Genomic DNA, 13,157 nt, shown 5'->3' with positions numbered 1-13,157 from the left:
GCTCCTGAGGTATCATCACAAAACAAAGGCACTCAAACACATGCAAGTGGTCCAAAGATGGCTTGGTCTTGTTTAGGACCTCAAATGGAGACAGATCGTTGAGGACTTTAGTTGGTGTCATATTCATCAGATAAGTAGCAGACATCACATCATCACTCCAAAATCTTTTTGGAACATTGGTGTGGAAAATCATTGATCTTGCTACCTCTATCAAGTGTCTATTCTTCTTCTCAGAAACTCCATTCTATTGAGGAGTGTAAGGACACCTTGTCTGGTGAGTAATCCCATGTTGAGCAAGATATTGATTGAATGCCTAACTTGTATATTCTCCACCATTATCTGACCTTAAAATTTTCAGCTTGGCATTGAAATGGTTGCAGATATGGGTCTGGGAACTTTTAAAAGCTTCCAACACCCTGTCTTTAGACTGAATCAGTGTCACCCAAGTGTATTTGGACTTCTCATCAATGAAGGTGACAAAGTATTTTTGGTTCTCTCTGGACACACACGGAGCAGTCCATACATCAGAGTGAAAAAGGTCAAAACATCTTTCATAGATGGTGCTAGACTGTGGGAAAACTGTTCTACAATGCTTCCCCAATATATGCAAGCTTCACAATCATCATTTTTGAAGACTGCACCTGGAAGTATCAGGTTTAGGGCTCTGGTATGAGGATGTCCCAACCTAGCATGCCATAATGTGCTATCAACTCCGCTGGATGTACTGGCCAAACAATGAGAATTAGATGGTCCGGACATACCTGTCTTCTGAAGATGATATAGTTCGTTGTGAACGTGCCCTTTTCCAATCACCTGGCCTGTCTTTAAGTCTTAAAATTCAACCTCATCTGGTCTGAAGACAACCTGACAACCAAGATCAACCGTAGCCTTTCTCATAGATAAGAAGTTTGATGTAAACTGAGGCATATACAAGGCAGTTGATTCTCTATCAAACAACCTAAGGTTCCCTATCCCTTCTATCTTAACCTTATCACGATTTGCTATAAGAACATTCCCTGAGGCATGCTGGACATCACTAATCAAATTCCTATCACTAATCATGTGATGGCTTGCTCTTGAATCTATAACGATATGTTTAGAATCAAGGGAGTGTGTACCAGCCTTCTAGGATGAGATAAAGGCTTTGATAAGGGAATGAAGGTCACTCATGGTTGTTGGACCATCAATGTTGGCTGCATTATCAATACTTCTCAACGTTCTTCTTTCATTTGAATCATCACTGAAAGATGAATACATGGTTTTTCCTTGAATCACTGGATGCTCAAACTCCTTGATTACATTCCTGGTTAGATTCAAGTCACTTTTTCTTGGCATATTGCGCTTCTTCTGTTGTTCCTTAGTCTTTTTGTATTCTGGAACTAACACCATGTTTGAATTCTCCCAAAAGATAAAAGGATGAATCCAACAGATTTTGGAGATGATCTGAGAAAAGAATAGATTTGTGGAAGCTTTTGTGAGGTTCAGGAGCTTAAAGCTCTGATACAATGTTAGAATAAGATAATTATTTGAGAGTTTATTTCTGGAGAATGAAGAACTTGAAGAACGAGAGAGAGAGAGAGAGAGAGAGAGAGAGAGAGAGAGAGAGAGAGAGAGAGAGAGAGATTGAGATTTCAAAGTGTAAGAGAGAGATGGAAATTTCAAAGTGTAAGAGAGAGAAGGAGAGAGAATTATTTCTATGGTTCTTGAAAAATGTTATTACAAAACATTATATGGAAGAAGAGAATAACCAGAACAATCTTACTCAAGAAACCAAACACACTTGGATTACTAGGGAAGATTCAATAAAATATATAATTGTTTTTTACTGTAGCTCCGCGAGTATTGTTCATACTGGCAACTCTTGTTAGCATTCACCTTTACAGACCTTAGTGGTTATAAACTTCTTCCTTTTATTTTAATACTCAACATTTTCTTTTTCATCTCAATACCCATGTAGTGGTTCGAGTCCACCGAAAAAGTTCGTCGGAGAAATACAATATACGTATTTTTATTTTTTATTTATACCGTAAAATCTTAAATATTACCAAAATAGTACGTATAACGTCTAATCTAAATGGATTTAGATTGAGCGGGACTGCAGTTGGTAGGCTAATGTTTTGTAACACAAAATAAAATGGTGGTGTTAGATCAAAGCCCAAAAGAAGGAAGTGTCAGGTTTTAAAAGATTACGTGAGTCCTAAGTAACTCTCGTATCTTTTTCTGAGTCAGGAATCTCATAATATTAGATTCACAAAATAACAATATCTTTTGTTGCCCTTTTGATTTTGTTATTGTTGAAGTCCGTGCTTATCTTGTCAAAATTTTTGATTTCATATTCATAAAATTAACAAATAAATTGTGCGATTCCCTTAACTTTCTTTTCTCGAATTCCTTTTTTGACTAAGACTTGCTTATATGATTTCTTATAAAAAAGCACGTATCTTGTCTTCTCTCTTTCATCATTCAGATATAGAGCAACATGGAACTGCTGCTACCACACGACGTGATAGAGTATATTCTAGAGAGACTTGACGTAAAATCCCTCCTCAGGTTCACGACGGTTTCAAAGCAATGGAAATCTACAATCATCCGATGCCGTTATTTCCAAACAAGACAGATGCTCCGTCGCAAGCAATCAGGGAAAACAGATGTTGTTTTGGTGTCCTCATATGATGATTCTGCTAGTAATCCTGACATTGAAGCTCTGAGAACGTTGGTCGTTGGGTCATCCGTTTCTGTCAAGATCCCTACTAAGTGGGAAAACAAGTTTTACCAGGTTTGCAGCTCTAGCTGTGACGGTCTGATATGCCTCTGCGATCTTTATGATCCGTGTATTGTGGTCAATCCCACTACTCGTTGGCATCGAACTATCCCTCCATGCAAATATCAACTTGTTTTATTTTTATAGAATCAGACCACTGGTATCACCTTCTCCTGGATTTGGTAAAGAGAAGATCAATGAGACCTACAAGGTAGTTTGGCTATACAATCATGCAGAAATAGGTCTTAAAAGGAAAGGCATTACTACTTGTGAAGTTTTTGATTTTACCACAAAAGCTTGGAGGTACATTGTCCCTGCTTCCCCCTATCTGATTCATCAGCGCCAATCTCCTGTGTATTGTGATGGGTCACTTCATTGGCTCACTGAGGGCGATGAAACCAATGTTTTGTCTTTGGATCTTCACACCGAAACTTTTCAAGTCATTCCTAAACCTCCCTTTCTCCCCTGCTTGCCGCTTCTAGGGAGTAGCATGTGCAGTCTTCATGATCGTTTGTGCGTGTCTGAACGTGTTTGGCCCGAGCAAGTGATATGGTCGTTTTATTCAGAAGACAAAACATGGAAGAAAATATATTCAATAACTCTGAAAACAACCCCTTATTGGCTTAGTAATTGCATAATGGCATTCGCACCACTATCAGTTCTGCAGAATGACAAGTTACTATTTCACAATCGTCAATCCTCGGATGGTTCATTTGTAACATATGATATCAAAACTAAATCTTGTGACATAGCTAACGAAAGCAAAGTCAAGTCATACGGCGCTCTTTGTTATTTCCCGAGTTTAATCTCTATTCTGTAAGAAAATATTATTTGCTAACACATTGTGATTTTCTAAAAAATATTATTTTCTAAACTCTATTTTTGAATCAGACAAATGGATCACTGTTTTACTTAGTGGTTGGTCACTGTAGTGTGTAAGAGCAACTCCATCCATTAGAACTCATTAGGGGTTCTAATGATTAAATTAGTAGGTTTAAAAGTGATATGAGAAGTTAAGAATCTTGCCTAGTGGAAATTATTATTTGTTTCTCCAATGGGAGAACCCCATAGGGGTTCTTCAATATTTTTTTAATTTTTTTTATTAGAATGATTTAAAATAAAAAGATACATAAAATTTGAAATAAAAATTACATAAAATATATGAAAAATACAAATACAAATCGTAAACGTGAAAAAGCCGATTACTCGAAATCTTGATTTCTTTCAAATTTTTGCCAAATATGTTCAACCAAATCAGCTTTCAATTGTTGATGTATTGTATTATCACGAACTCGATTCCGAATGCTCATCATATTTCCGAGATTTGAAGGCATATCTGTAAAATACATGAAATCCACTTGGGAACTTCGGTTTGATTCCGGTGGTGCGAAAACTGATACATCAAACTGAGTGTACCCATCTCGTTCGTCTTCTACAATCATATTATGTAGAATGATACATGCTCTCATGATCTTGCCAATTTTTATTTTATCCCACAAAAGAGCTGGATTTTTGACTATAGCAAATCGAGCTTGCAAGACCCCAAAAGCACGCTCGACATCTTTACGTACAGCTTCTTGATGTGTAGCGAATAAGGATGCTTTCGGACCTTGAGGAAGTGGAATTGATTGGACAAAAGTAGCCCATTTTGGATAAATACCATCCGTGAGATAGTAAGCCAAATGGTACTCGTGTCCGTTGACAATGTAATTCACTTTTGGAGCTCGGCCTTGTAATATATCATCAAAAACCGGTGATCGATCAAGAACATTAATATCGTTTAAAGTACCTGGAGGTCCGAAAAATGCATGCCATATCCAAAGATCTTGTGAAGCTACAGCCTCTAAAACAATGGTTGGCTTTCCTGATCCACGTGTATATTGCCCTTTCCATGCAGTCGGACAATTCTTCCACTCCCAATGCATACAATCAATGCTTCCTATCATCCCGGGAAATCCGCGTATCTCTCCTATATCGAGTAGTCGTTGAAGATCTTCTGGCGTGGGTCTTCTTAGATACTCATCTCCAAATAAATTTATGATTCCTTCAACAAAATTTTCCAAGCATAAAAGCGCGGTGGTCTCACCAAGTCGGAGGTATTCGTCGACCGCATCAGCTGGGCAACCATATGCCATCATACGAATTGCTGCCGTTGCCTTTTGTAACGGAGAGTGACCGAACCTTCCAGTAGCATCTCTTCTTTGTTGAAAGTAAGGGATTTCAGCGGAGAGTCGATCAACAATACGCATGAACAAGGGCTTGTTCATTCGAAACCGGCGTCGAAACAGGTGAGAAGGATATGTTGCATCTTCACTAAAATAATCGTTCCATAATTGCATGTGTCCTTGTTCTCGTTGTCTTTCAATGTAGGCTCGTTTCTTTTTTGACCTTGATGCTTCTTGGCGATTTTCATGATGAATGAAGAGATTTTGGAATTCTTGATCGAAAATTTGATCGGCTTTTTCATCCATTTCATCATCGAAATTAGTAGAAGAAGAAGATGCCATTATAAAATTTTAAGAAAGATATGTGGAAAATATCTTGATTATTTGGAGAAGAATAAGAAAGAAAGAACGGGTTTGTTTTTTTGGAGAAGACTAAGAAAGAAAGAAGGGTTTATTTCGAGAAGAATAAGAAAGAAAGAAGGGTTTTGATTATGAGATAGTGTTGCTCTCTCTCGTGGTTGTACAATATATAAAACATCTATGAAACATGAAACATCAAGTATTGTCTTCTTGTGTCACAAGCAATGTCACAACTCATAAAGCTAGAAAAAAAATTACAACAACACTCTGTTCTTTTGCTCACATGCGTTGCCTTTTGTTCCTTCTTGTACTCTTCTTTTGCTTTTGGTGTCACATGTAATGACTTTGTTCCTTGCTCACATGCGTTGCCTTCTGTTCTTTCTTGTACTCTTCTTTTGCTTTTGGTGTCACATGTAATGACTCTGTTCCTTGCTCACATGCGTTGCCTTCTGTTCCTTCTTGTACTTTTCTGGTACACAAAAGCAAAAGCAACACAATGTCACATAGATGTATATATAATAAACCGAATCAACAAAGCATTTGTTAAGGAAGAGATTTGATTAAACATTAATTAAGGAAGAGGACAATGTTACAGACCCAAAGACATGAAATAAACTAAAACGAGGACATGAATCAACAGACCCAAAGACATGAAACAAACTCAGACACAAAAGAAACCCGACATGAAACAAACTAAAAAAATCTAACTAATTAGCCAACATGTCATTAATAAGCTTAGTTTTCAAAGCAATTTCAAGTTCATCAAGAGGCTCTGTCTTGGCAATGAGGCTCTCAAGCAATTTTTGCTTGTTAAGCTTATCCCTCAAGGCAAAGTCCTTTTGCCTTATGTCCCAAAAACTCTCAAACTCCTTCACCGGCTTCCCTTCCTCTTCGACAGTCCTTTTACCTTTTCCCTTTGCGGCTTTAACACCTATAGGCCGAGCACTAACTTCATCATCTCCATGGCTTACTGGAACAGAGGTTGAACTCTGTGCGGATTGGTCATCTAGCTTCCTTCTCTTGGACTGCACTTTATCCTTAGTTGTTGAAGCTCCACACCATTTTTGATCATGGCGAAGCTCCAACCATGCATGCTCCATAGTGAATTTCACTTTGTAATCATTGTAGAAAATCTCATGTGCCATTCTCATCACATCATTTTGACTCTGCCCACTTGATTTCATTGCAGCCTCATAGCACCCTACAAACTTGCAGACACCCTCGTTAATCTTCCCCCACCTCTGTTTACAGTGAGTCGGCTCTCTCTTTTGCAAACCAGCGAGCTTGGGAGATGCTGCAAAATAAGCAGCAATGCGTTTCCAAAATGCAATTGCCTTTTTCTCATTCCCCACAACAGGGTCTTTCGAGGTGTTTAACCAAGCACTTATCAAGACAATGTCTTCTGCTGGTGTCCATTTCCTTCTCTCCTTACGGTCGTCGATAGTGTGACCATCAGCATTAGCACCTTCACCCCATTGAGAACCGAAGACACACACGTTCGAGGCAGGGAGTTGTATACCAGGTTGAAGGTTTGGTTGTTGATTGTTTAAAAGGTCTAGAAAGCTAGATTGACTATATGAATCCATAAGATAGAGTTTGAGAAGGAGGTAGCAAAGGAGAAAGATTTTAGTTGATGATGGTTTAAACGTGTTGTTTAGATTTTAAAGACAAGTTTTAGATTTTTTAGTTGTTGAATTGGTTATTACAGAGTTAATGGCAATCAATTTTTTCACCTAAACCTAAAAGAGAGAGAAAACTAAATGCAAATCACGTCGACACAACTAACAAATAGCATTTCCCTTAACTCTATTTATTTCTCAACCTAATCACACAACTAACAAATAGCATTAAAAGTTAAGTCTACTAACCTCTTGCCTTGTGTCTGAGTTTGTTCCCTTGTAATAAAGATGATGTGATTCCCTTCCCTTATGCAACTGTAAAGAGAAAACGAAAAGAAAATGTCAAACGATGCCTAAACAAATTCAAATAAAGAATTAGCCTTTATGACAACTACACAGGAGACATTGCATTATACTCAAGCAAACTAAACCCAACTTCTCAAAAATAACCATACACGATACGCATACATCGTCTAGAAGGCTCTAACCAAAACTAACAATCTCAAGATCTTTTCAATGGCACAACAAGCTTCATGCTAGATACTAGCAACAAAAAGGCTCTAACCAAAACTAACAATCATAGAATCTGCATCAATGTAATAATCTAATACCAAAAACTCCTTAAATCGAGAATCATAAGCTTAGACAACCAATTGTACATACGAGCCATTCCCGATCGTAATCAATTTACACACCAAAATCCTAAAACTAATCGATATAAGAAGCATAATCAAAGTTCGAAATCGGGTGAAGAAACAACCTTTAGTGAGCTATATGACGAGCTTCTTAGAAGGCTGGGGGAGAGTAGCTTTCTCGCGTGAGAGATTGCCGGCAGAAGGATCGTGGAGGCCGTTTTTGGCTTTCGTCACCGGCGGGGGAAGAGGAAGGGTTTCGTCATCGGCGTTTCAGCTATATGACGAGCTTCTTAGAAGGCTGGGGGAGAGTAGCTTTCTCGCGTGAGAGATTGCCGGCTGAAGGACTGTGGAGGCCGTTTTTGCCTTTCGTCATCGGCGGGGGAAGAGGAGGGGCTTTCGTCATCGGCGTTTGAGTGGAAGAGAAGAAGGAGAAGAAGGAGGAGGATGCATGTCCCATTCCTCATTGACCATCCTCAAGGATCTACTCAGAATCGTCGGAGAAGATGGAGGTTTGGAGATTAGAGGAGAAAAGTTAAGATTTTTCCTTTCGATGAGGGAGAGGAGAGAGACAATAATGAGAGGTCGAATAAGGAGACGCCACGTAAGGGGTGCTTAACACTTCCACAACTGTCTAAATTAACATCGGTTCTACTGTGTTAAATGCTTTTTGATTTATTTTTTTTCCAATTTTTTTTTAGAACCTCCATAAACACCCGCCGATGGAGGTGGTCTAAGTATCCCTGCGGATTCCGACTAAACAGAACAGAGCCAGACTGAAATTTCTGAATTTTGGTTAACTTTCGGTTCCGAGTTCGGTTTAGTTTTGGAAAGCCTTTCAAATTTGATTACCGGTTCAGTTTGGTTCAGTTTAATGAACCGGACAGTTAACCGATTTTTTTAAGAAATTATACCAAAACTAAATCGGATTATACCAAAACGGGACCAATGTTAACCAATAATCAATTAAATTTAACCAAAATGACCAAATTTAACCGACAATATCCGATTTTGACCAAATTTTCATTTTTATAAAAATAAATTTTGGTTAATTTCGGTTTTGAAATTAAAAAACCAAAATTAAGCATTCACGAAACTGAAATGTAATTCGGTTAATTTCAGAATTATTTTTCAAAATTTTAGTTAACTCCGGTTTCTGAAAACCGAAATCAAAAGACTAGTTGTATGCATAGAGTCTTGGAACTGGTTTCTTTCTGATCTCTTCTGATCAACAGTTGTTCATGTCTGTCGATCCCTGGTCAAAACTGTTCCTGTGCGCAGCCGTTTCAGTGGCTCTGTTTCTGGTCCGTGACTGTATTGGTCTCTCCTCAGTTTTTCTCCAAAACTTTGGACTTCAAAATTTCGGGTAGTTTTGAACAACATTCTTCTTTCCTGTCCTCCATGTTTTTGTTTTTGTTGCTTAGCGTTACTTATATATAATTTTAAGGAAAATTGCACTCTATTGCGTAAAAAATATTATAATTAACTAAGTGACACTTTAACCTAATATAGCATGAAATGTATCTTATGTAATAATGCATTTATACCTCTATATATTACTGGATGCACCATTTGGAATAAAAGAAATTAAAATATTTTTTTTTTTGCTTTTCCCTATGTGGACCCCTCATTTTCACACAGACCATAAATATTTCTTTAGAAGATAAAGTTCAGTGGTTTTTTCAGATATGTCGGTAAAGTCGTCGACAACCACTCTGGTCATGGCAAAGGTTTCGGCAAAGGGTTTCGGTTAGACGATACAAATTGTTGTTGGGAGTTGAGTACCTATTTCAATTCCATTTTGACGATAAGTAGTAGCAGAGGAACTTTATAGATGTTAGTTGGTTTGATTCTGTTATATTCTCTGAATCTTCATTCATATTTCATTGCATGTTGCAATCGGTGTTTCTAAACTACGTTAAACAAAAGTTGGAGATTTTCTATTTGTATAGCCTGGTTGTTTATATTCTATTTCTAAGTCATTCTATATGAGTGAGTATGTAAATGGAACAAATTTGTAAATGTGGACCGATGTATAAGTATGTGAATTTATTTGTAACTGGAGTAGACTAGATATACTGTAACAAAATAGTACAACTTTTTGATCACATAGTATGGACCCTGCATGTACGTATGAACCGCAATTTGTATGTTTCTGTTTGGATTGAATTTTTGTTTTTAACCAACAAACCTAAATAGAAGAGTGTGTGTTGGTGTCGAATAGAATAGATACATTATATTGGTTAATCAACGATGTACATAGAATACTATTTATAGGTGAAAATAAAATACTAGTATTGTTAATATAATGCAATATACTTTGGGCTGATTTGTGTGCATCTAGTTATATATGCTTTAAAAGAAATATGTATTTGTGTAACCATGATGGACTTTCTTGAACTTGTAAATAGATAGTGTTTGGTCTATGTACATTGCTATATCTATGCTAACACATTTACCTTTCCCTTTGGTGTCTCAGGTTCGTAATGAAAGATTCAGGGCTACGAAGTCGTTTGTTTGAAATTGGATTTGAATCGGCAGTCAAGAAACGAGTAAATAACTATTTTAACCTCTATTGAATTGAGTTGATTTTCCATAGAGGACGACCATTTGGAGATGTTGAATACAATATTGTAAATGGGTCTCATTCATTCTATGTAATGTTTGTTTATTACATTATGTCTCGACAGTTGGTAACTATTATAACATTCTATGTAAGATAATATAATAATTATTAATTTGAGACATCTATAGTATAGTACTATACTGTTTTACATGTTCTAGTGTATATATATTTTCATTTATATAATGCTCCAAATCATTAACTATTATAACATTTGTTTGTTAATTTGTTATTAGTGTATATCATTTATATATACATTAACTTCATGTGTAAACAATCTCTCAAATTATACTGTTTTATTCTATTAGAGAAATATAGAATAAGAATACAACATAGAATATATTATGTTTGTTATTATTCCATCTTTAACATCAGCGACACTACAACCAACAGTTATTTCATCATCACCATTGTATTTTCCTCCAGAAATTTGATTATTTGACAATTTTTTTCTTACCAATTATATTTCTACTATTTTTAGATTTTGATATTAGGGTTAGGATTTATATTTGAGTTTAGGGTTTAGTGATTGGAATTTAGGGTTTAGTATTTATGGGATGGAGTGAGGTTGGGATCAGGTTTATGATTTAAGACAAATTAAGTACTTTGTATAATTGTTTGATAATTTCATTAACTTATGTTATACTGTATATTATGTTTTAATTCATTTGTAAATAGAATAGAATTTTATTTTGTACTATTTCTTTATGTTCTATTCTATTGTTTTGTACATAGAGAACAATGTCGTCGGCACCACTCTATCCTTTGTCATCTTCCTCCGTAAATTATGTTTGCATTTTATGTTTTTTACTGAAGCTAGCTATCGTATGTTATATTTTAAAAAACGCCATCATAACCACTAGAAATCCATTATATAGTAAATGATTCACTATGTTTCTTCCAGCTACATGTTCTTATCTTTTTCAGAGTTTCACATGTAATCTGAAAGCAGAAGCCAGAGGAGAATAAATATTTGAGCTTTCTTGAAGATAAGCATTTGCGATAATTAACTGGGCATCTTAGTTATTTATTGATTGGACCCATCTTCAACCTCAATTTCTTGTGGCCACATGTGTTATCGTCTGACGTCATCTCTTTTTCTTTTTTTCACCGGTAACTTGGAAATGGCAAAGGCATAACCGGACAAAACGTGTGAAAGGTTATCAATTTAACAACGTCAAAATCAAAGCTACTTTCTTAATTTTGACTCCAAAATTGGCTATATGACAAATTCTCCCTAATTTTAATCATAGCACGCAAAAAAAATTCTTCATCCAGCACATAATCATTCATACGTAATATGTTACACGAGTTAAACTCGTAGCAAAATTCAATTATACTATAGCTTAGACCACAGCATATAATTATAAAAGACAATGCCGTCGTAAAATATGCATGGTGCTTTTCAAAACACATCAAATCTCAAAGTAAAATATATCAAATAATGTTGAATTTGAACTCCCACGATCCTTTCTTTATCTTTAGGTTAACTACCGACTACAATTTCCAATTTTTCATAATGTTAACTATTCGGTTCCACCACGAGATAAATTAAATCAATGGCTTCTGATGTAAACTCTGCAGAATGCTGATCAAATGATGGTCTCAAATGATAGACTGTCATCAACAAAACAATTCCTGCTCCGATACACGTTTCAAGCTACGGTCCATGCTTTGTGGAGAGAAAGAAATGGCCGTAGGCATGGAGAGCAACCTCGATCTGCGAGTCTGATTGCTATGCTTGTGGACAAGACAATTCGACTTAAGCTTCTTATGGTAAAGGGTAAGGGGCACAAATACTTTGAAGTGAGTTTGAGCACATGGTTTAGGACTAGAGAATCAGAACCATGAAGTTTTACTTATAGATTTCCTTAAGATTTTTTTGATCTCATACAAACAATAGAAGCACTTGATATCAAAACTCAAAAGGTTTGCTTTGAATAAAATTTTACATTTATTCAAAAAAAACATGTGTACAACATTTTTATTTTTATTTTTGTTTTGGATGCTATTATGTCATATGCTTGTATAATACATGTAATTTTCTTTAATTTACACAGTAAAATTAAAATTTACCAAAAATAGTATAAAATTCAAACCAATTTAAAATAGTAGTTGATAGGATATTGTGATATAAAATAGTGGTGGTTCAATGAAAGCCCAAAATATAAAAGTGGTAGGTTTTGAAAGGTTACTTGAGCCGTAAGTAACCCTCGTTGAAATCCGTGTTTATCTTGTCAAAATTTTAGATTTTTTTCATATTTATAAAATTAACAAATAAATTGTGTTCCCTTACTTTATTTTCTCGAATTCCTTTTTGAATTGGGACTTGCTTGTATGATTTCTTATAAATAAAGCATATATCATGTCTTCTCTCTTTCATCTTTCAGAGATAGAACAATATGGAAGAACTGCTACCACACGACGTGATAGAGTATATTCTAGAAAGACTTGACGTGAAAACCCTCCTCAAGTTCACGACGGTATCAAAGCAATGGAAATCTGTTAGGAATTCTATCCAACTTGTGCTTTAGAATAACAATGAATCAAAACGTATCTTTTATTCAAGAATGCAAAAGAGTCGCACAATAACAACTATTAGAGATCACAAGGTTAATAAGTAAACGAAGCCTGTTTAATATTGCTCTTGATCTTTCTCTCTTGCTCGTTATAGTCTGTGGTTTTCGGATGATCTTAAAGCCTTTACTACGTCCCTATTTATAACTCCAGCCACCGACATTAGATTTCCTATTCCTGATTGTATTCAACGCTTTGTCTCTTGTCGAACGTGAAAAGGAAACTAACGTGATTATTCCTTTTGTTGCAGGTCTTCAAACGTTGCTGGACTTGTGTGGGCCGGAATTGGGCCTTTACTTCACAATTCTCCACCTAAGACCCATATTGCTGTCCACACCTTATGGCCCAACTGCTTTTTACTTTGTCTCTGGAAACGTCGACGAACCTGGAGCGTTTCTTCTCCTTTCTCGAGTTTACTCC

General features: G+C 36.1%; 2 protein-coding genes and 2 pseudogenes across 2 annotated transcripts; 2 read left to right on the top strand and 2 right to left on the bottom strand.

Moving 5' to 3' along the window:
• Positions 1–2,479: 2,479 nt before the first annotated feature.
• On the top strand, positions 2,480–3,581 carry LOC106293165 (annotated as a pseudogene).
• Positions 3,582–3,725: 144 nt separating this feature from the next.
• LOC106344560 (putative nuclease HARBI1) lies at positions 3,726–5,361 on the bottom strand. The gene is made up of 2 exons (XM_013783919.1): positions 4,054–5,361; positions 3,726–3,734 (listed from the first exon to the last, which is right to left on the bottom strand). Exons 1-2 carry the CDS (start codon positions 5,266–5,268, stop codon positions 3,726–3,728), a joined length of 1,224 nt encoding a protein of 407 aa, XP_013639373.1. The 5' UTR covers positions 5,269–5,361.
• Positions 5,362–5,993: 632 nt separating this feature from the next.
• Positions 5,994–6,872, bottom strand: LOC106344559 (glutathione S-transferase T3-like). The gene has a single exon (XM_013783918.1). The coding sequence runs from the start codon at positions 6,870–6,872 to the stop codon at positions 5,994–5,996; it is 879 nt and encodes a 292-aa protein (XP_013639372.1).
• A 5,690-nt stretch (positions 6,873–12,562) lies between these two features.
• LOC106293167 overlaps positions 12,563–13,157 on the top strand; it is a 6,714-nt pseudogene continuing 6,119 nt past the window's right edge.

The sequence above is a fragment of the Brassica oleracea genome, chromosome C5 (assembly GCF_000695525.1).
Source record: "Brassica oleracea var. oleracea cultivar TO1000 chromosome C5, BOL, whole genome shotgun sequence".
Lineage (NCBI taxonomy): Eukaryota > Viridiplantae > Streptophyta > Magnoliopsida > Brassicales > Brassicaceae > Brassica > Brassica oleracea.
The sequence above is the reverse complement of the archived record's forward strand: the minus strand, read 5'-3'. Positions and strand labels throughout refer to the sequence as shown.